The sequence below is a fragment of the Syngnathus acus genome, chromosome 9, assembly GCF_901709675.1.
Source record: "Syngnathus acus chromosome 9, fSynAcu1.2, whole genome shotgun sequence".
Taxonomy (NCBI): Eukaryota; Metazoa; Chordata; class Actinopteri; order Syngnathiformes; family Syngnathidae; genus Syngnathus; species Syngnathus acus.
Genome location: NC_051094.1, coordinates 5,767,278 through 5,789,989, shown reverse-complemented (window position 1 = coordinate 5,789,989; position 22,712 = coordinate 5,767,278). Strand labels below are relative to the sequence as shown.

General features: G+C 44.5%; 1 protein-coding gene across 2 annotated transcripts in view; it reads left to right on the top strand.

The window, feature by feature from the left end:
- The window catches only part of LOC119127701 (dmX-like protein 1), a 30,610-nt gene extending 8,041 nt beyond the window's left edge, over window positions 1–22,569 (top strand). The window contains exons 14-51 of one of the 2 annotated variants that reach the window (XM_037259745.1): window positions 403–524; window positions 674–763; window positions 1,143–1,245; window positions 1,342–1,461; window positions 1,810–2,028; window positions 2,128–3,344; window positions 3,472–3,730; window positions 3,995–4,128; window positions 4,217–4,403; window positions 4,513–4,623; window positions 4,983–5,152; window positions 5,557–5,654; window positions 5,733–5,898; window positions 6,507–6,635; window positions 6,859–6,985; window positions 7,533–8,287; window positions 8,365–8,463; window positions 8,739–8,906; window positions 9,745–9,936; window positions 10,051–10,124; window positions 11,690–11,811; window positions 12,099–12,356; window positions 12,851–13,059; window positions 13,142–13,293; window positions 13,414–13,499; window positions 13,580–13,781; window positions 14,148–14,265; window positions 14,601–14,660; window positions 15,665–15,751; window positions 15,914–16,032; window positions 16,588–16,735; window positions 17,462–17,522; window positions 17,684–17,811; window positions 18,273–18,350; window positions 18,563–18,654; window positions 18,808–18,860; window positions 18,943–19,160; window positions 20,224–22,569. In XM_037259745.1, the coding sequence (XP_037115640.1) occupies window positions 403–524; window positions 674–763; window positions 1,143–1,245; window positions 1,342–1,461; window positions 1,810–2,028; window positions 2,128–3,344; window positions 3,472–3,730; window positions 3,995–4,128; window positions 4,217–4,403; window positions 4,513–4,623; window positions 4,983–5,152; window positions 5,557–5,654; window positions 5,733–5,898; window positions 6,507–6,635; window positions 6,859–6,985; window positions 7,533–8,287; window positions 8,365–8,463; window positions 8,739–8,906; window positions 9,745–9,936; window positions 10,051–10,124; window positions 11,690–11,811; window positions 12,099–12,356; window positions 12,851–13,059; window positions 13,142–13,293; window positions 13,414–13,499; window positions 13,580–13,781; window positions 14,148–14,265; window positions 14,601–14,660; window positions 15,665–15,751; window positions 15,914–16,032; window positions 16,588–16,735; window positions 17,462–17,522; window positions 17,684–17,811; window positions 18,273–18,350; window positions 18,563–18,654; window positions 18,808–18,860; window positions 18,943–19,160; window positions 20,224–20,478 (6,986 nt within the window). In that variant the 3' untranslated portion in view covers window positions 20,479–22,569. The remainder of the gene's footprint in view (window positions 1–402; window positions 525–673; window positions 764–1,142; window positions 1,246–1,341; window positions 1,462–1,809; window positions 2,029–2,127; window positions 3,345–3,471; window positions 3,731–3,994; window positions 4,129–4,216; window positions 4,404–4,512; window positions 4,624–4,982; window positions 5,153–5,556; window positions 5,655–5,732; window positions 5,899–6,506; window positions 6,636–6,858; window positions 6,986–7,532; window positions 8,288–8,364; window positions 8,464–8,738; window positions 8,907–9,744; window positions 9,937–10,050; window positions 10,125–11,689; window positions 11,812–12,098; window positions 12,357–12,850; window positions 13,060–13,141; window positions 13,294–13,413; window positions 13,500–13,579; window positions 13,782–14,147; window positions 14,266–14,600; window positions 14,661–15,664; window positions 15,752–15,913; window positions 16,033–16,587; window positions 16,736–17,461; window positions 17,523–17,683; window positions 17,812–18,272; window positions 18,351–18,562; window positions 18,655–18,807; window positions 18,861–18,942; window positions 19,161–20,223) is intronic. The other variant, XM_037259746.1, reaches the window with a different exon arrangement.
- Window positions 22,570–22,712: the final 143 nt, after the last annotated feature.

The following is a 22,712-nucleotide window of genomic DNA, read 5'->3' as shown; positions in this document are numbered from 1 at the left end:
TTTTCTCATGTTAGTGGCTTTTAATTCGTAATAAATGAAACTGAGCTTTTAAGCATTGATTTTGCAAATACATCAGATATGCCCTCACGGCATTTATGCGTACAGCATGTTGACAGGCGATAATTCAGCAAACAATGTATATTCAAATAAATCTATCCTCAGAAATTATTTCTGTAGTAGGATTTAAGAGGCAGACATTTCCCCCCCCAGCCATAGTTGTAATATCATCAGATATACAGAAAAAGAGATCCATCAACTTACTTTTGGCCTTCCCCTGACCTTCAGGGGATTTGAACGATACACTCTCTAGCATTGATTTGAAAATTTCATTTGAAAGTATAAATGGCAGCTGTGAAAGATGGCATTTGAAAGAAAGACATGTAATCCTCGCTCCGCTTTCAGGTGCTTATTGTAACTCTCCCAGCGCCTGCTTTGTCGCAAGTGACGGCCACTCACTCAGGCTTTATCAGGCCGTTATTGAAGCCAAGAAACTCCTCAGCGAGCTCTCCAATCCTGAGATATCAGTAAGTTTGCACCAGCCCACCTCATACTCCATAGGGTGTACACAAATCTGATCTATGTCTCCCGTCGGACCTCACCACAGAAGCATTGAGATACGTTACTGTTGCTGTTGGGAATGCTTGCGGCTTCATTTGTGTCCATTTCACTTTAGAAATATGTCGGCGAGGTGTTCAACATCGTCAGTCAGCAGTCGACAGCCAAACCGGGGTGTATCATTGAGCTGGATGCCGTTACCGACTTTGTAAGTAAACATTGTTGCATGCTGAGGGGCAGTATTATTTATACTCTATAAGGTCCGAAACAAGTTTTCCACATGGAAAATGGGGAAAGAAAAGAAGCACATTAAGTTGACAGATATTTAATATGTCTGTGCAAACACAGACGTTTTGAGTCGCCGGTCCGTTTTTGTGGCATGAAACAGTCAGTGGTAAACTTTGATCCTCTGTGAAAGGTCAACCATGAAGAAAAACAACAAATGTCTTCAGTCCCCTGAGGCATTTTTGTTTTCCTGTTTGTGTCTGTAACGTGAACACGTTGTGTGTCAACGTAGATCTGCTGCACAGCGGATGAAGCCTGTCATCAAGCGTCTGTATTTTAATGGCTGCTTTTGTCCTCTACAGCAGGGAAAGGAGACCCAGCTCTTGCATGTATTTGAGGAGGATCTAATACTCGGCAACGAGAGACCGGGCAACTGGCAGGAAATGACGGATTCATCTCGTTCCGGTATAGACAACATCTAATATATTATGGGGTTGTTTTTTTAATAGTAGGTCTTTCTCTCTGGATGCAGTGTATTCATATTCTCTGTGCTTCCCGCAGGTCATAACAAGCCCACTTTTGCTGCAAGTTTTTTTCTCGTGGTTGTTGAGTTAACCCCAAGTGGCCAGTCCCTCCTACAGATGTGGCATCTTCATCTCGCGGCTAAACCCGTCACCATGGGTGTGTACTGTTTACGTTTATCTCGACTCTTCCATATCTAGTCAAATGTACCAGGTAAATACTGTATCCATTTCAAGACATTGAGTTTATGATTGAATCCTTTTGTGATCAAAAATATTTCTGTCTGGAGAAATGACAATATTGGAAAAATAAATATATGGAATACATTTCTCGGAATTAATGTATGTATGATCGTAAAAATTCATAACATTCATAACTCAAATATCATCACATTTTTGGTCAAACTGCGTATTTCAACAAACATCCTTTAATAGATCAAAGCAAGTCTGCTGTATGTCTGAGAAAGATTTGATCAAAAAGTTAGTTTGACTTTTGCTGTTTTCGCAGACGAGACTTTCTCCCCGCGAGACGCCCCCACAGCTGCTTCAACCAGCCGCTCTCAGTTTAACTTTGATACCTTCAGCTCGCCGATAATTCAGAAGAGTAAACCCTGCACGTCCAATCTGCAGAGCGCATGTCGCCTCGGCCTCACCACCCAGAGACTCTACAGCCAAGAATTGCCTTTGCCAGTCGGGGTGGAGGCCATCAGCGTCACGCCCTCAGCAGGTGAGCTGTTCAAAAAAAATCCAGGTTATTTTGTTGCTTTTCGCAACAGCGCTCGGTCCCGATGATTTGAACTTGTTCTCTCGACTCTCCCATTATTAGGTCACCTCAGTGCATCGTGTTCTCTGCCAGCTGGCCGTGTGCCATACCTCCTCGCGACTTCCTGTTCTGACGGAAAGGTGCGCTTCTGGAGGTGCAGCGTCACGGGATCCGAGACTTGCGGCAATGACAAGCTGGTGTATCAGTGGGAGGAGTGGCCTCTACTGGTGGAAGAGAGGCTTCCTAATTGCAGTGCCGTGAGCGTGCCAGGTCGTCCCGTTCAGGTCAGCTGCTGTCACACGGGACGAATGGCAGTCGCCTACAGGCACACCACGCCGGACACACCTCTGAACTTGACACCTCAGCTAAACTCTCACACGCTTCTGACTTTCCCTCCTGCCCTGGCTTCCTCACCTTATTTGTACCACGACAACATCACTCCAAGCGTGACTGTGCAGCAAAGCCCAAATGCCTCTCCGGGCCTTTCCTTAGCAAGCGCCAGAGAACAGCTGGTCTACATCGCCATCTTCCAGTGCGAATCCACAGGTGGTTCACAGTGGATTCAAGAGCAGACGATTGTCTTGGATAAAACTGATGTTAGCAACGCCTCGTCTCCGGATTTATCTTTGCCTAACGAGCACTGCCTCGGTTCTACTCATAAGAGTTTAGTTCACTTAGACTGGGTCTCCCAAGAAGATGGGTCACATGTTCTGACTGTTGGCATCGGGACAAAGATATATATGTTTGGACGTCTGTCTGGAAAGCCTCCCGAGCTTTGCCTGACATCTGACGGCAGCCGAGACCAAAGCGCGTCGCGCCTGGTTCTGCTTCGATCTGTCGACCTGGTCTCCTCTGTTGAAGGCTCACCGCCCATCCCGGTCTCCCTCTCGTGGGTACGCGATGGCATCTTGGTCGTAGGTATGGACTGTGAGATGCACGTCTACTCCCAGTGGCAGCCCCCAGCACCGCCCAAACCCAATGCCGCAATTGGCCAGGACACGGACATCTGCAGCAGTGTGTCCTCCATCGTCTCAGCCGTGAGACAAAGCCAAGAGGATGGGCTCAGTCTTGGGCCTCCCACGTCCTTACTGGCCCCTCCTAAAAAAGCCCTGACCAGGTCAATGATGAGCCTGGCTCAGAAACTCAGCGGGAAGCGAACAGCCTACGACCTTCCCTTGGAGATGGAAGATTCCGGACTGTTTGAAGCAGCTCACCAGCTCTTTCCCACACTGCCCCAGTACCACCCGGTACAATTACTGGAGCTCATGGATCTGGGAAAAGTGAGTGTATTGCGTCACGGCAGCACTTTGTTTTGGCGCTTTCCCATTCAAATGTCAATATATTGAAATAATAATGGATACACAGGTTGTTTATTCAAATTCTGATGCTTTTTGTGTGTCACCTAAGGTTCACCGTGCCAAAGCCATCCTCTCCCACCTGGTCAAATGCATCGCTGGGGAAGTCGTGGCTCTTAAGGACAACACCACCAACCCGGAGAAACGCGTACGCTCTCGAACGATTAGTGCAGGAGGGAGCACCGCCAGGGAAAGGAAGATGTTTGGCAAAGATGAGAATTCCACACCAGATTATACAGAGATCAGCTCCATTCCTCCTCTTCCTCTCTATGCCCTTCTTGCATCTGACGAGGACACGCCCTCAAAGCCTGGTCAGTCTTCACTATGAATCCATTTTTGAAATATGCAGGAAGGTCACTTTTGGCATTGTGTGAAAATGTAGCATTTTGTTGTCCTTTTAGCCTCCCTCGTGTCATTTAGGGCCACACTATAGTAATCCTAGAATATATTGTGTTCAACTTTCTTTGCTGGTGATACTGCGATGCAATTGATCTGTTTTCTCAGCTTGGCCGTAGGGGACTTTGGCGAGAGGTGAATGTCTCGCGTAATTGAGTTTCCATTTTGTTATCCCGTAGAAAAAGTGGGCAGTGTGAGTGGTGATAGCGGGCATGGATCCAGTCACACAGACGCTTACGATGAGTTATTTCACACACCCAGCGTTGCAGACTTGGATCCTCTGGAACAAGATGAGCAAGAAGCTGGGAACAAGGTCCGCTTCTAATAAAAAAAAAAAAAAGCATTCATAAAAATGATAATATTCAATTTTGATTGACTCTGACCTTGTATCTTGCCTGTAGGTAATTGACCTGTCCCAGTACAGCCCCACTTACTTTGGCCCGGAGCATGCCCAAGTTCTGTCCAGCAGTCTCCTGCACTCCAGTTTACCGGGCCTAACTCGAATGGAGCAGATGTCTCTCATGGCACTGGCCGACACCATCGCGACCACCAGCACGGATCTGAAAGACAGCCAGGACCAGAGCAAAGGTACTGCGGTGGAATGAGAGCACAAGACGATCGATAGTCTCGATTTAGATGAGTCCGCAACATCCTGTGGCAATGTTTTCAAATGTGTTATTGATTGTTTTCGATGCAGGCGGCGAGACGCTGGATGACTGCGGCCTTAAGTTTTTGCTCGCTGTCAGACTACACACCTTCCTCTCTACCTCTCTGCCGCTGGCCCACCGAGCCCAGCTGCTCCGGCAAGGTAAAGCGGCAGAGTGGCCTTCAATTAAGTATAACGTCCCCCTTGAGACAAACTGCCCTCCCACTCGTTTTGTAATTGATTCAAAGCCAATCCATTGTCCTAATTTACCTCTTAACTAACTGGACATAGCAGGGTTTTTTTCCCCCTTCTTCTTTTAGTTACTGTGTAGGGATGGAAGTAAATAAAATCCAGCTTCTGTAGCTTTGTTTTCAACCTTGAATATAAACTCTCAGTGAGCGATGGGGAGTAGACGCTTCAATTATCACACAGTAAAGCTGCCCTTGAAGAGGACACAAGGCTCTCTAGCTGTAGCGTAAAAAGTACAGTGATTGCTACGGTTCTTCTCTCCTGCTGTACAGGCCTGTCGACGTGTCACTATGCCTGGGCTTTCCACTCGGAAGCTGAAGAGGAACTGCTTCACATGCTGCCTGCCCTCCACCAGGGTGAGCCCACCTGGCCCGAGCTGCGCTCAATGGGCGTGGGCTGGTGGCTTAGGAGCACCAACAAGCTTCGGAGATGCATTGAGAAGGTGAGAAGGGCACCCATCATCATCATCGGTTTAAAGTCCGCTTTCCAGGCGCCGCTGGGTTGGACCCGGGGAACGCAATTCAAGTCATGGGGCCTGCTTTACCTTTTCTGCCCGTGTAAATATTTGTAAGATTCCACACGCAATCTGTTAGTGGTGACCACACAATTTTGAGCTCACTCTTAGAAATCTTAGTAAATGAGGCCATAGGCATTCTGCTTTAAGTCTTGTAGCCGTGTGTAATAAGGGAGCTGCAGTCCGTTTTCGGATCGGTTGTCTACCGAGGTGGCTCCAACTGCGTCCATCATGCCCAACAATGAAATAAACACACAAGGCTACAACTCGTGTGGATATGACTGTCAAGAGCAAAAAGCATGTGAGCTTGTGTTGTTTGTCTCCTTTGTCAGGTTGCTAAGGCCACTTTTCAGCGAAGTAATGATCCTCTGGATGTTGCCATATTTTACCTGGCAATGAAGAAGAAGGCAGTGGTCTGGGGGCTGTACAGGTAGATAGAATTTTTGTCTATGAAACATGCGCTTCCCGAATGAGTCAACTAACATTATCCTTTGAATCCTGTCTGTAGGTCACAGAAGAATGCCAAGATGACTGAATTTTTCCGCAACAACTTCAGTGAAGACCGATGGAGGAAAGCAGCTCTGAAAAATGCCTTTTCTCTGTTGGGGAAGCAGCGGTTTCATCATTCCGCAGCCTTCTTCCTTTTAGCTGGCTCCCTTAAGGATGCAGTAGAGGCAAGTGGATCATAAACTTGAAAAGAAGTGCCGCTATGAATAATATCACTTCAAGCGCCACAAGCTAAAACCTCCGTTGCAAAAATATCTATATGCATGTCTCAGCGGCTTTTTTTACGCAATGCTGCGAAGGATTTTGAGCTGTCATTGTCATTCTTTTCAACCGACATGATAGGATGGTTGGAAGAAAGTGGTTTTGCGTCTTAGTATTTCTGCGCGTCCCATATTAATGCTCGTAAGACACATGGCTCTTTGCGTAACCTCTATTCATGAAGGGTACTTGTGTGTATACGCAGTCCCCCGAAGCAATGAGTCATATCATTTAATCTGCATGAGTAACTAGGACTTCTCTTAGCACTTTATTTAAATGAGGTTCACCCAGGCAAAGAGCTATCATTGATTTTGTTGAGTCTCTTTGGCTGAGAGGTAGTCTCATTGAAATGCACCTCACTCCTCCGTAGTAAGGACAAGTAGAAAAACAGCATTTCATCTTAGCCTTTGAGCGAGCATTGCATTTTTTTTTCATTTTGCATTTGCAACAGATATTCATTCCCCCGCAGTTTTTTTGTCACAACAGTGTGAGCTTTTGCTTTTACGTCCTCTTTCAGGTGTGTTTAGAGAAACTGCAGGACCTTCAGCTCGCTCTTGTGATATCCAGATTATACGAGTCAGAGTTTGAGACAGCATCCACCTACAAAAAGATCCTCCAGAGACATGTGCTGGGACATGATAAACAGGTGCGGTGCTCAATGTCACACGCTTCAAGGACTCTTGTTTTTCACTCCAAGATAAAGAATCATTTGATGAGTGCGACCAGGTGTTGTTTTGATCCTCCAGTGCACTTTTGACAAGTACACTGCGGAGGATAGAAACAAAAAGTATGTGTCGGTGATGAATACAGAGCAATGCAGAGCAGCTATCTTTGCTTCTTGAATAAAAAGTCACTTTTGCACGTTTCAGATACCGATGCACCCGGATCCATTCTTGCGGAGCATGGCCCACTGGGTTCTGGAGGAGTACAGCAAAGCTTTGGACACTCTGCTGGAGCAGACTGCCAGTAAAACAAAGTCGGGCTCCAGCGATCACGGTATGTCGGCTACGTGTTCCTCGACTAATTGGCTTTAAGGGCGCGTTTGCTCAAGAGCTCTAATGGCATACCGACTGACTAATTTGGGCATCGTCAAGTGAGAAAACAATCGCATTAAATTGATGGGAACTCATTTAGGCGCGCTACCTGCTACTTCAAAAAGAAAAACTGAGATGAGTTGATGAATCCTTTGCAATTCTTCCCAGAGGTGGCATAATGTGTTTCTATGAGATATTAAAGAAATTGAAGGATGTCTTTAAAAGATGGATGATTTGAACTTAACATGAACCAGACACAGTTATGATCTATCTTACTCCCAGGTCGGGATTCCTGTGCGACACCCTTTTTAATTTGTTATCAAAAGTCTATTTTAACATCAGTGGTGTGACAAAAGCTTGACGACTTCATTCATAACGTGATGTCCTTGTGGGTTTTACAGCATAATGTGTTTTTTTTTTCTTTTTCCTGCTTTTGTAAAAAGAGTGTGAACTGTGTAGCACCCGATCACTGACAGATGAGTCAAGTTCATGTTTTGTGTCTATGACAGGTTCAACGTCCGCAAGTAACGCCGGGGTTTTCAACTTCTACACCTTCCTTTGTACGCACCCGCTCCTCCTCCGTCGCCATTTCGGCTCCTCCAACAAGGCGAAAGTGGCCCTGACCGCCGAGGGTCGCAAGGTTGACTCCATTAGTCTGGACGAGAGACGACTCTTTTTTACTGCCGCTTATGATCATTTGCAAGCGGGCTGCCCGATGCTGGCGCTGGAAGTCCTCTCCAAGATGCCCAAAGTCTGCAAAAGTTCCAAAGTCAACCAGGAGTCCCCCGAGCTCAGCGCTGGGAGTAAGAGCGGGCCGACGTCTGAGCGGGACTGGTCCGAGCCCGCGCTGAATGGCTACGAATCCGGCGGTGGCAGTTTATCAAACAGCCGCTCGGATTCAGTCTTGAGTTTTGACTGGAGCCAGCCATCGCTCACACATCCAGATGAGCCGCTGGAGCTGAAGTGGGACAGCGACAGAGATGACGAAGAGGAGCAGCAAAGTGAAAGTGGCAAAAGCAGCAGAACGGTACACAACAGCAATGTGTTCCACGACAGCATGTTGTCTACGATGGAAGCGGCGATGAGCGAGGACAGCGAGGACGGCGCTGACTTCATCCACCCTTCTGATGATGTCTTGGCCACGCAGCTCAAGTTTACCGCCTGCTTGAAGATTTTGACCAATGAGCTGAGGACACTTTCAACAGGGTACGAACTGGACGGAGGAAAACTACGTTACCAGCTCTACCAGTGGCTGGAAAGAGAGGTAAGTGTATACTCTCACCGTGAACCAGGTCTCCGGCAAACCTGCAGCTGTATACATGAATCTGCTCCCCATTACAGGTGGTGACTCTCCAGCACTGTTGCAGTTACAAGCCATGTCTTGCGGAGGTGTCTACCCTAGAAGATGTACAAAGTGGCGGCTTGGTTGAAGATGAACGGGTGGGTGCTGGATAACATGAGTGCATCATTGATGATACTCGACAAAATAAACACCCGCAAAACATCAGAAAAGTGCCATTTTCAATTGATTTCATGTCGCCAGCATCATTTCTAGATGATGAGTTTGCTTTGGCTTTACGTTCAGTTTTATCGAATGTGTTATTTTAGTATTGACGCTCCAGATGATTTTCAAACACTTTGCTCATGATTTGTATTTGCTTTTATTGAAACAGTTGGCACTATTTCAACGTTAACTAAATGTGTTATGGTCCCAGGCCCCAAGCCCTTGCAGCGACAGTCAGAGGAGCAGGAGACACTGGCTGAAGAGCAATCAGCCCTTACTGAGGATGTTCCTGAGCTACTGCAGCTTGTACGGATCCCACGGTGGAGGATTGGCCTCTGTTCGCATGGAGCTCATTTTACTGCTTCAAGAATCTCACCAGGTCATTATAATATATGCCTCCATGCACTTTCTGTATTTTTTCTCTTCAGCTTATTATTCTCAGGGACATGGGTGAGCTGAACTTCTCATCACTTAAGCGGTGATATCAGAAAAAAGTCAGCTAGAAACAAAACACACTCGCATTGACAATGGTTCAAAATCTAAATTGCTTGACTTTTGGGGTGTTCGATTTTGTACGTTTCATTCTAAATCTTTTTCCACTTGGACATTTGAAAACTGCAGCTATCGTTTGCTGTCACATGTTGTCTTTTAGGTGCAACACACACACACACACACCCCTACTTACTTCTTAGAAACCCCATGACTGTTCCAGTCATTCAGGAGGAAAAACATTGGAGTAAACACACAACTCCTTGAATTTTTTTTTTTTTTTGCGATAAAGGCATTTTATCCCAGCGGTGGTCCTGCAGTTGTTTTCTCCTTTTGTGTGGAGGAAACAACAGTGCTTTGTGATTGCAGTGCGTGTGCACGGCAATTTTGTTTAAAGAATTCTCTAACAAATGATTGACATTCACCTAGCGGTAGGAACATAATACACTTGGGCCACTCTTTCCCACAGAGCATCATGTAACAGCTTCTGGTGAATACAGTTTTTTGATAATTTTTTTCTTTTCCTCAAAATCCCATTCGTGCATACAGAAGGAAAAACACATGTCATTTTCTTTACTTGCTGCTCTAAATTGTTGGCTCGTCTTATCTTGATTGATGGTTGTGGTTACGACTTATGCTCCTTCCTGACAGTTCTGTCAAAATATATTTGGACCAAAAAAATAACGGTATACTTTTTGAGTAATTAAGACTGTGTAATGTTCGAATAGGACAACGGCAGCCCATCAGCTATGGCGGCATGCTGCCAGCACACCTCGATCCCGCTCCTGATGGCTTGTACAGCAAACATGAAGACCGTGGTGGCCAATCCTATTGTCTACCTGACCAACCTGACGCACGACATCCTCCAGACCATCAATGCGCTCAACTCTCCTCCGCATCCAGATTTTGTTCACAATGAGGTCAGTTTTATTTTTGCCTTGATGCATTGTTGAATTTAATACAATGATTTATAACTTGGCAAACAACATAAGATTAAAAATGCTTACATTCTGCTTTTCTTTTTTCCCCCCCAGATATATGTCATGCACACTTTGGCTGCTTCCTTGTCTGCCTGCATTTATCAGTGTCTATGTGACGGACACTATAGGTAGGTTCAAGCAGCTATGGTGGAAAAACCTGGTGTTGTTTGTGTTTGGACACTATATTTTGCCATATTTTTGCCATTTGGCTTCACGCGCTCAAGTACAGTAAAGGTCATACACCCACGGTTACCACGACAACACGGTCACGAAACGGAACGCTGTCAACACAACACAAACGGATATGACACGTTTGAAAAAATTCACACCCTTTCCCACTCTAGTTTGCTCACGCTCAAGAGAACACAGATGCAGCAAATGCATCCAACCTCTGAGGTGAAGGACACATTTTTGTAATACAAAATACCATTAGAAATAAACCGACTAATTTAGTTGGGGACTTCAGGTCCCGATAGCATGCCAGATAGTTGGTGTGCATAAAGTCAATGGCAGAATGAGGAACATAAAACACATGTCCTCAATTAATTACAAAGTTTAGAATGTGGTAGCTACGCGTTGCAGAGCTGCCTTTTAAAAAAATAATGAGTCTTTCGCTCTTATCTTCCAAAATCTCTCCAGGCTTACAGAGCTTCCAGCATTAAGAGTACCACCAGCTTGGTCAAGCGTAAAGTAAAATCAAGAAACATGACAGAAACTCACAAACACAATGATGAAAGCTTAAATACCATCAATCATTTCAAAGCAAGATAACATTTCTGACTTTTAGTCTTCCGCTGCCGTGTGATCAAAATGATTGGATAACGTTGCATATTATCATCTGACATAAACATTATTCCTCTCCTCTGCTGCAAATCTAATTCAAATTGAAAATCTAAACTGACAAATAGCAGCTTCATGTACATTTTTAAACATCCTTTTTAAGCCTCGAAAGTCACACTACTGTATTCGGAAAAGCGACGCAGAGAAGATCATCCCATTTGACTGCTTGTGTGCACCACCCCATGCGTTAGTTAGTTAGTATGCATGGTTACCAGTGGCCATGCCCCTTATTTCTTTTCATTCTGCCCCAATAAATCTTAACAGCAGAGTGGGCCCTGTGTCATTTTAGGGGGGGGGGGGGGGGGGGGGGCGTTATGTCGGAGTCAGATATGGTGGAAAATTTAGGGTTGTATTCAAGTTATCCTTCTTTCAAAGACGTTTGCAAATTGCTCAGAAAGCTGCTGCAGTGTTCTCTGGCTAAATGTACGGGGTCACCCAGTCAAGCTCACAGAGAGAGTGAGGTGAAGCTTCAGCTTCTCAATAGTAAATATCAGATTGCAGTCATCCTCTGTTAAAGTAGACTGTATGCTTTTAATTTGGAAAACAATGAGAAACATTTTTGCCTATTTTCTGACATGTTATCAATTAATGGATCATAATCAATTTGTTGGTATATTTTCTGCACTACTTAAAAAAACGTACACGTTTTTTAATAAGAGACATTTAAGAAAAAATGTAATATGATCAATTTTAAAGTAATTGATTGATTATTCAATTTTGTTGCATGCCTAATTACTGTGCTACATTAATATGGCACAATAGGCTTTTGAAACATCTTTTGAAAAGAAAAAAGAAAAAATTGGCTGATGTTTTGTCTACCAAACCACATACTCTGCCTGTTCTTCTTCCACAGTCACATGAACAACTTCACAGGAATGGTGTATCAAAGCGTTTTGCTCTCGCAGAAGCAGCAAGCAAGAGCCGCCAGCATAGATGGCTCCGTTCAGCCTAACACATCTCCTGCACAGTGGCCAGGTCATAAACAATATGTGATATTGGATTCAAAAATTGTCTGATTGTTTATGCTTATGGGACCAGGAGACATTTACATGGCAGACGCATCCAACGAGAAAATATGGTCATACTTGTTAACGTCACTTCCACCTTCATCCTTTTCAAGCCTTTGCTTTGCTGTGCTGTGCGTAACGATGCATATAAAAATAATCCCCACCACCACAAATCCAACACAGATGAAACCCGTAAACTTTCATTTTCCTAAAGTTTCCTAACTTTGCCTCCCCACTCGCTGTGCCGCTCCCCAGGCATCGCCTCAATGATCCGTCTGTTGAGCTCAGCGGGTGATGAGAGTCAGCCGGGCCTTGCCGTGTTGCTCTGTGAGATCCTGACAGCTGTTTACCTCAGCCTCTTTGTGCACGGCATGGCCACTCACTCAAGCAATGAGCTCTTTCGCATCATGGCCCACCCTCTCAGCAGCAACCTCTGGGTGACGGTGTTCGGAGGCGGCGCACGAACTCCCGTTGTTGAGAAAGCCAACAGCCCAGCAAAAACTCCCCCGCCAGGTAAGCGAGGACGATCAAGTTGAATTTGATTGAGTTTGAGTCGGTGTGGAACAAAATGGGCCAAATTAAATCAGCGGGGCTGAATTATTGTTCTTGTCTTTCGGGCGTTGTAAGATGTTATCAGCCTTAGGAAGAATTGTTTAGTCCATATTCTCTCTGTGCCAGAGCTTTTAGTTTCATTTTTGTCTTATTCTGTTCAGTGATTTTTATGTCAAGATAAAAGCCTCTTAATCCTAAAAACTAATATGAAATGCCTGAACATATCTTAGGTTAATACTACGTCCTACAACCAATTGTATTCATTATCAAAATATTCTGACTGACTGCCCACAGGAAATCACAGCTGAGAATTATCATGGAAGCAGATCTCTTTTGCTGTTGTACCTAATGAAGTGTCCAGTGGCTGTATTTTTCATGGCTAGCTTTCTATCTACATCATAAATCGGTTGCAAGACAAGATGGATATTACAATTATGCGCTCGTTAAATCCACAGCTTCACCGGGCACAGACGTCCCTGATAAAAAACCCCGACGGTTCAGACTGCTCTCGTCACGCAGCGGATCGAAGGAAGACTCCAGTATAGACAAGGACCCTCCGTCCAGTCCCAAGTCCGAACCGGTGGTAGACCAGGAAGCCGCTTCCATTTTCAAAGAATGTTTTGTCCCACCGGAGCTCAGCATTTGGGATTACTTGATCGCCAAGGTATCCCCGAAGACTCTCACTCAAAAATGTATTTTTCCTACAAGCTCATTTGAATGATTCTTGTCTTCTATTGTTCCACCAGCCATCCCTGCCGCCGTCAGATAACCGAGTTCAATACGACTCAGAAGAGAGCCAGGGCAGTGAAGATGATGAAGAAGAGGAGGAAGATGAATACGACGATATATTTGACCCCAACTCCCCTAAAAAAGAGCACACTAACTACAATTCATACAGGTGGATAGCGCTATTCTCGGCCGGCACAAGTCGAGGCTCGTCTGTAAATGGTTTTTATGAGAGCAATGTTGGACCACCGTCAACTATTTACAGTATATTTTAATGCTCTTCTTCTTCCAGTTGGTGTTTAATGCGCTTGGCAATGGTTCAGCTGGTGCTAGTCAACCTCAAGTCCTTCTACCCCATAGCAGGATATGATCTATTGGGTCAGTACTAGCTATTGTGAACACACACACACACACACGTGTAGCTGTATTGTCATCCTCTGTCTTGATTTTTGGCGCAGACCTGCCTGGAGCCTCCCCGCTGTGTCACAGTGTGCTGAAGACACTGCAGCGCTGGGAGCAGGTGCTGCAGAAAAGATTGGAAATCTTTGGAGGCCCTCCCTCCAAGTACATCTCCACACACTTCCAGGAGGAAGCTATCACGCCAGGGCCCGCCCTACTCAGACACAAGGCGCTGTTTGAACCATCCAACACTCCATTCAGGTAGGCCCGTGACCCACATTCCAATTAGTAGATATAAATTCTGTAGATTGTGTGGAAGTGATTGTAAATGTATCATGTCAGAGTAATTGGAGCAGCGTTATTGTTTATTACACTGCCATGAGTTCCCGTTTCCAGCTCGTGGATGGACAGTTTGTTAAATTCCTGTCTTTTGTTTTTAGCATCATGGCATTAGTGTCCTTGAAGCAACAATATGCCTGATAGATGTGGTGTGCTCCAAACATGAGCGTGAATATTTATTAGTAGTTGGCAACAGTGGCACAAAACGGCAATAATTAATTGCTTCCAGTTTTTGAATTTTGCTTGAGCTCATCCAGCTGACACGGCACCTTTTATTGTCGTTTCCAGGACGAGCCACCATTCAGCCCTCCCTGTCAAGCGCCTTTGGCAGTTCCTGGTAAAGCAAGATGAAGTGCAGGAGACATTCATCAAAAACATCTTCACCAAGAAACATGACGCTGGCGAGGTACACATTTTCACTGCACTTAATCACGCATGCCATATTAAAATGCCAGCAAATAACACTGCTTTGCTAATGCAGAGTTGGAATCAAATCTTAATTCAACCGCACTACAATTGATGAAATCCAATGTTTCAGTTTTTTTTAGCTGTGCATGATGAAATATATTGTTACTGCTTCCAGCCGCATGACAATGTGTTTGTTGAAGTAATCGCTGCCTGTTGGATTAACATCACAATAATTCACTTTCTCTGTGTGTTTGTATGCATGGTCCACTGCTTGCTCTATGTTGTGCGTGTGTTTGTGTCCTTTGTGGTATGCTACCTCCCAAATCAATAAAGTTGGTTGAGGACCAGACTGATATGAAATGTTCAGGGATGGACGAGACAGGAAACCACCAGGTAATGCTGCCATATACAATAGATGTGTTGTTAATGTGTACTCGTATGTATAAAAACTAGTTTTGTAATCAATATGACTTCAGTCATTTCCGAACAGCATATTACAAACTAGCAGTAGTGTTGGTGGTGAAATCTTACTGACTTGGCCTATTTTTTGCATTTTGCACTGATGATGGCACGTCTTGATGACAGAACTGGAGCACATGCAAAACTGGCACCGGTGTTTTCAAATGGATCTTGTCTGTCTATTCATGTGAAGTACATTGTGCCATACGCCGATGCTGTAAACACAGCTTATTTTAAGTACAGTGCCGTTTGTGTCAGAGGACTGACTCGCGAAACCGAAACGATTCTCATTCTTGAACCTAACACTGTCGCACTCGATCTGCATCCCGCCAAGATTATGCGCCCTGCGTAAATGGCAAACCACCATATTTAGATTAAGGCGAGTCAAATGATACTTTATCCCATCTGACGGAGAGAGGCACGTCCGTTTCCTCTCGAATAAATGTTGTAAAGGCCGTGATTTCATCTCCTGCTCTAAGGGTGCGTCTCGTTTTGAATAATTGCGGAATCACAACGTAACAGTCACCTCGGCGGTTGCACTTATTGCTCATATGCCACCGCGCTCCCGCTGTCTGATTGGGCTAACCCGGTTATGTTGCTCACTGGAGGTTAGCGGGGCGGCACGACCGAGCCCCACGTGTTCTCCCCTCAAGGCACTGCAAACGCACGCGTATGTACAGTGTTGGACACATAGAAGCAGGCAGGGCCCGCTTTGTGATTTGGCTGCTGGCACGTCAGCTTTTATCTTGGAAAGCAGGGGGGGAAAAAACAAATGTGACACTATTTATTTTGTCAAGTCAATGGCTCCGTAGTTAGAAACGGAATATTTTGTGTAGTTGTGGCAGCATATTTGCCTTAAGGAAATCTTTATAAAATTGTGATGATTGGATGTGTGCCTGTGTGTGTGTGTGTGTGTGTGTGTGTGTGTGTGTGTACAGACTGAGTCAGATCTGGGCTGCCCTGGGGGGAAGGCTCGCATCATTCACAAGGAGTCAGACATCATCACGGCTTTTGCCATCAACAAGGTATACCTCCCGTATAAAACGAAATACACCCTCACCACAATCAATGGCATCGTCTTGTGAATTTGCATATGAATCCTTTTGTGACCAGACCAATAACAGGACTTCTCTACTTTTATCCACTCACTCCCACTCACAGTATGTTCACTACTGTGTGTCTTTCAGGCAAATCGTAATTGCTTAGTCATGGCCTCTACACATGACATTCAGGAGTTGGATGTCTCATCCATTTTGGCCACACAGATCTTCACGTGGATCGATGACGAAGAGGTTGAAACTAAAGGGTAAGAAACGGGGGGTTGTCTTGTTAGATAAAAGTTGGACTGATGCCATGTGGACGCAATGCCTACGTTTGTTTGCTTGGTGGAAAATGTCTATACCACAGGTGTCAAAGTTAAGGCCCGGGGGCCAGATCCGGCCCACCACATCATTTTATGTGGCCCTTGAAACCATGCAAGTTATGATGTCAGCTAAATATATCAGGGACTCGTATATAATGTAAAATATATTTTCAAGTAATGACGTTTTCAAAAGTATTTCATTTGACTGGAATATTAGTAAGATCTTCAATATGTTTGCCAACATTCTGATGCCAAAGTTGATGCTCTTTGCGGGATTCGTGAAAACGTGATGCCGTAACATTGCAATCAACTGTGTCTAAAGTTCACGCACATCTTGTACATTACATGAATATTATATTTTAATATATAGTACAGTACTATTAAATGTAATTATGTAACGTATGTAGTACTGTTTTTTTTAAGATATTATAGTTACACAGCATGGCCATTTACCTCTATTGTCCACTACTCTGATGCAAAATGTTATTGTCTCTGCAGAGTGGGCACAGATGACTTCCTGGTGGTCCACACACACGATGACTTTGTCAGCCTACACGGCACCACGCCGTACACTCGCAGCAGCCCCGGCACGCCCATCAACATGCCGTGGCTTGGAGGCCACCAGACAGGCCGGGGAGCTTCCGTGGTCAGTTCTACTCATTTCTTTGGCGGGAGGTCGCTGTGACATGTTTGGCAGTGACGATTACAACTAAGCATACATACCACATTGAAAATTTGGAGCCATACCCTCAAGACATTACATTGACTCATCCGAACATGCTAAATTGTCAAGTAAGCCTAAGATGTGTGATCTTTGAATTCCCACGCACTGCGCAGAGAGGACTGCTGTGGGCTTAGATTGCCCGTCAGCCGCTGAGAGATTGCTTTGGTTTCACTCTTTGAGATGAATGTGTGTGTGACTCACCCTCATTCACATTCACCAGAGAACCCGCTGCTCTTAATAACGTTGCACACGGTCAGTAAGAACCACGACTACCTGTTTGAGCCAGCAGAACATGTCAGTAAATAGTTGTTGGTTTAAAATGAGTCCGTAATCGCGTCGCACCCGTTAGTAGCTCTGTGCCAAGAATGGACTTAATAGACTGGCTGTAGTTGTTTATTGTTATGTTTTTTTGTATTGGATCTCATTCGTTTGTGTAGTCTGTGTACCAAATGCCATTAGAACACATCCAACATTTGCATTACAGAACCTCATGTCAATGACAAGTAGCACTTTAGCCCATACGCTTGACGCCGTGGTCTGTTCAGCATGAACGATAGTTACTACAAAAGGCATGACAATGAAGTTCTGCATTAGTATTGGCTCACACATCTTTTTGTCCTCCTCCTCGTTTTCACCTTCTTCCTTCAGATGATCAAGAGAAATATCAACAATGTGAGAAGAATGACCTCACATCCCACGCTGCCGTACTGTAAGTGCAAATCGGTCTGTCCGATAAGAGTTGGCAGCTCTTCATTTTAATAGTTTTTCTCGTTATGGTACATCACCCCGAATATTTCCCAAGGAGGATGGATTTGTCGGGGCATCACAGATGATACGATCCATGTCTTTCCTTTCTTGTTGGCGCTGCAGACTTGACAGGGGCGCAAGACGGGAGCGTGAGGATGTTTGAGTGGGGTCACTCCCAGCAGATCATCTGCTTCAGAAGTCCAGGCAACTCCAGAGTGACCAGGATTCGATTCAACCATCAAGGAAATAAGGTTGCTTAACTCAACCTATTGCTCTCCCATTGAACCTTGCCTTTTCGCTATTCTTTGCTCTAATGTGAGCCCGTCCCACCGAGATCTTCTATCTTCACACATTCGTTCTCAACTGTGCCACGTTGGCACGAAGCACAGCCAGGAATTGGCTCCAGTGCACATTGTTCTTCAGCCGAGTGCACTCGCCTCCCGCGAAAGCTGTCCTCGGATGGTGCCTCGACGCCGTCTAGGTCTCCTCTCTCGGCTCGGCCCAAAAAAGAGCCAGAGATGCTGGAAGAATTTGCAAACATTTCCCGCGGTTATGTAAGCGCTGCAGTTTAGAGCGTGGTGTGCGTTACCTGAAGGGGGCGCCGCGTCTCAACAGGTGTCCCCGATGCAGCTGACACTGAGCCTGCTGTGAAAAGAAAATGGAATAAATTGCCTGACTTAATTCTAAGGGCGGGGTTGTTGTTTTTGTGCAGTTTGGAATCGTGGATGCCGATGGCGGTTTGAGTCTCTGGCAGACCAACACAAGCGGAGCCGCTCCCAAACCTTATCTGGTACGCCTGCACACCAGCCTCTTTTGTCACGTGCTATTCTTTTTTCATTTGCCTTCTCTTTTTTCGGGTCAAAACCTCTCTGGTGATGTCTCGCCAACACCAGGCTCCCTCCTCCTTCTACTCGCACTTTTCATTTGATTCACTATTCCGCTGCCTCCCGATTACTGTCAGTGTTAGTAAGCGTCTTATGTGCTTGTGTGTGCGTGTGCCAGACTCTACAGTGCCACAACAAGACGGCTCATGATTTTGTCTTTGTGGGATCCTCCTCCCTCATTGCCACTGCGGGTCTGTCTACAGACAACCGGTAACACAATCTATCAAATTCTCTATATAGTCGAGCCGCATTTCTGGGACGCTAATTTGATTTTATTCTTTTTAAACCATCTCGAGGACATTAGAGGCTCCGCTGCACAGTATGTTCAACTGTTTTCCCAAAGTGCTTTGTTTCTGTCCACAGGAATGTGTGTCTATGGGACACATTGGTGACTCCCATGAATAGCCTTGTCCACGGTGAGGTGCATACACAACATACAGTACATGTATTGACTCAATCCTGGAGTCAATATTTTAACATCGACCAATTGTTCTTCAGCCTTCTGCTGCCATGAGTCCGGCGCCACCGTGCTGCTAATGGCGCCCAGGCAGCAGTTGCTGATCACGGGCGGGAGAAAGGGCTGGATCAGCGTTCTGGAGCTTCCTCACCGACACCAGCGGCAGAGCTTCCAGGCACACGACTCCCCCGTCAAAGCCCTCGCCGTCGACCCGACCGAGGACTGCTTCATCAGCGGGTCTGCCGAAGGCAGCTTGAAGGTACGTTGTGCCACCTCCACCCCCTGAGGTTGTTTGGTGTGTTGCTTGTTTTTCTAATGTACAACAAGGGAATATTGCCATTAGTTAGTTTAGCAGTCGATATTAGTCTCAAGGCAGAAAACATAGTTCACCTTTTTTTGTTTGTTTGTGTGGTTTTTTTTGTTTGTTTTGATCACAATTATCTATAATTCCTCTGAACTCATTCACTGCCACTGATGGCTATTGATGGCAAATAACTGACTGGAGGATTGGAGTTGAATGTGTTTTATTCTGATATATATTCTATAAAGTAGTAGGGGTTGATTGATACAACTTTTGTTTACTTTTGAAAAATATAAGAACATTTCATTTACCCACAATGACGTTTAAAAGAAACATTGAAAACAAAATCAGATTGTGAATATTTGAATAGGAAGAAGCAAAAGGAGTAGGAGAACATTTGATGATTGGCCGACATGTCGAGCAGCCGCAGTGTAGCACCAACTGCTAGAAAGGGGGATTTTACCCCAATGTCATTTTTAAGTGCTAGCAGGTGTCAGGAGCAGCTGCTTTCTCCACAATTTGACTGACGGCAAAGTGTAAGTGCAAGGTTGGCGAGCCAGTCTTCAGGGCGGCGCCTCATCCGTCACCACGCCTGCTTTCGATTCAAAATCGACTGCCCCATCATGTGAAGTCTTAATTGCATGGCGGCCGATTGAAAAGCAGCGTGGAGTTCGAAGTGTTTGATGGGCGCGTATGGAAGGGCCAGATTATGTGACATTAATTAAGTCCTATATACAGGCTCTGCGCCTGCGATGGAGCTCATCAAATAAAATGACTCTCACGCTAGGCAGGGAACAAACGTGCTACCGACCTGCTGCATTATTGACGTTAAATGGTGGACGAAGATAACGGATGGCCAGTTGATTAATGCGTCGTTAGGATTTTTCTTCGGTATGGAATGTCCATGACTCTAACACGCATGATCACAAGTCATGACATGATTGGGTGAGCTTTGATTGTAAACCTCTCTCAATGGATGGGAATCCTGCCCAAATCAAAAGTATTTGCGATGTGTCCTCAGATGTGGAACCTGGCCACGCAGTGTCTGCTCTACTGCTTCCCCAACGAACACGCTCGGCAGTCGCTCTTCCGTAACTTGGGCACGGGCGTCATGCAGGTGGAGTTTGGGCCAGCCAATCACATCTTTTCCTGCGGCGCTGACGGCACCATGAAAATGAGGATCATGCCTAACCGCTTCAGTGTCAACAACAACAACAACAACACCCGGCAGCATCAGCACGGCAACCTCAAAAGTGATGTCAAGTTCATTTTGTAGACAGGAACTGTAGAGATACTCCACCCATGGACCCAGAAAGTCACAAAGTGGCCACGGGGTTGTTGTTTGTCTTTTTTTTTCTATTTTATTTGATTTAAAAGAGGTCCACTTGAGATTTGTCTGCACAGGCAGTCGGTAAGAAAATCCTGGATTGATTGTAAACAGACGATAAGCAGACATCCGAGCACACTGGATTCGGTTTTACATTCCCGATTGAAAGTTTGGCTTTTCAAAGCACATTTGAGCTGAGATAAACACCACTTGTGTCGTTTGTTGCAGTTCTCTGTCGGGAACAAGGTGATATCTGCAGCTGCCTGACAAAGACTAAAGTGTCTGCAGGCAGGTTAGAGGTAAGGCGAGTTGTGGCACCTACCTTTCCGGTTCTCACGCTCATGCTAAGCTCAGTCACACGATGCACATCGCTGGAAACGCGTCATCCGAAAATCTCTATTTGCACATAACGGAGACTCGGAATTACACGACTTGCAAAATGTTGGGATTATTCCCACTGAAATGTGCAATCAGAAGTTTAGAGGTCAAATTCAGTTCACCTGTAAAGGTTCTAGTGCAATCTAGCCCAAAGCCCACACTTTTTGTGAGTCGTGTGAAATGTCAACAAAGCAGTTGAGAATAATGTAAATATGATGCGATGTACAGCACATTCGACAAAGATCTATATTCCTCGCCAATTATATGAAGTGTCCTTAATCTCTGACTACTAACTAGCTGTGGTGGTCTGTATTCTTCGTATAAAGTTGCACAAAATGTAGCTTTAATTTAACCAGTGCCCCTCTTTAAATGGGAACACCCCCTTTTCCTATTTTGGGAGGGTGGCTGCTGCTGTTATTCCCGAATAAGCTGAAAAGAAGTCTTGTGGGTGAGCAGGTTTTAACTGTTTATTTGTACAGATGTTTTATTCCAATAACATCACACTTTCTGCTACTAAATGTGATTCATCTTGGATACTTTGAATTAAAATGGATTCTTTTGTTGTTTTCTCAGCCATTTAAAGGATCTTTGTCGCCTCCACCGTTGCTCATCCCGTGTCTTCCGTGCTAAATGCTACTAGCTAATGTGAAGGGGGTGATGTTGCACCTTTTCGTGCGACTAGAGGGACAAAATGCATGCTAGTTTTGATTTCCCGGGGAGATGTTACATTATCTACACACGTGCAGAGAGTGATAGGCCCACACTGAAAAAGAAAAAGAAAAAACACAAAAACTACAGAACAGAATTGAGTGACTGAAGTTGTTCTTTCGAATGACATTTAACATTACTAGAAGAAATAAAGCTAAAAATCTTAACTGGAAAATCCATTTGCCAATATTAAGTTTAAACATCAAACGTTGCATTTTTACTCAAATTGATTTCTAAATGAATTAGAAGTCATATGACCAAAAATTGCAACAATATTAAATATACCATTGACAGAAATGTGCTATTTGATGAAAATGAAGTTGTAAGATTGCTGGAAAAATTGTTAATATTCCATCTAATACAAAAGTAAACTTATTCGGGAATAAATTAATGAAATTAAATTTACGAATGTTTTTTTTTTTCCAAACCCACCAATACTATTCTAGTCATCAAAAAAAACTTATTCTCATAATTAATAACTCAATCCTGTATTCTTAAAAATATCACTTTATGCTCATTACAGCGCTACTTTGTGTGAACTGCATAAGTTTTCTATCAAAATTTAAAAAAGAAATAGCACATGGTCTCGTACTTCAACTTAATTAAAATTGAGCCTCTTTTTTTCTACTTTAAAATGAGCCCTTCACACTCTTTCCTGTCATCATCCTTCCACTCGCTTGTACAATCATTTTACGCCAAATAGTTGACCAATTTTGTACAAATCCAACTCTTATTTATGAAACGTGTTGACTGGCGGAATGGCACATGTATGATTTCTTTTCCTTCTTCGGCCTAAACAGTCGCGATGCAATTTATTTTTTTTGTTCTCAAGTGTGTCTAAGGAAAAAAAGGATGTGTACCCCTAACCCATCTTGTGGAGTTGATAAATACATTTTATCTGACGCAAAGCACTTCTATACACGCTGGAGAGTGGAATAAACTTGATCAAAGTGAGTGCTTTAGTTTTCTTTTCCCCAAGACTCATCTCTCAAACCTAGTACAATAATTGGATCAGATTAACATATAAAATGTCAGTTTGTTAAACAACTAAATTAGAGATGTAATTTGTTTTCAAACCTACAACCTCAGTTACACCA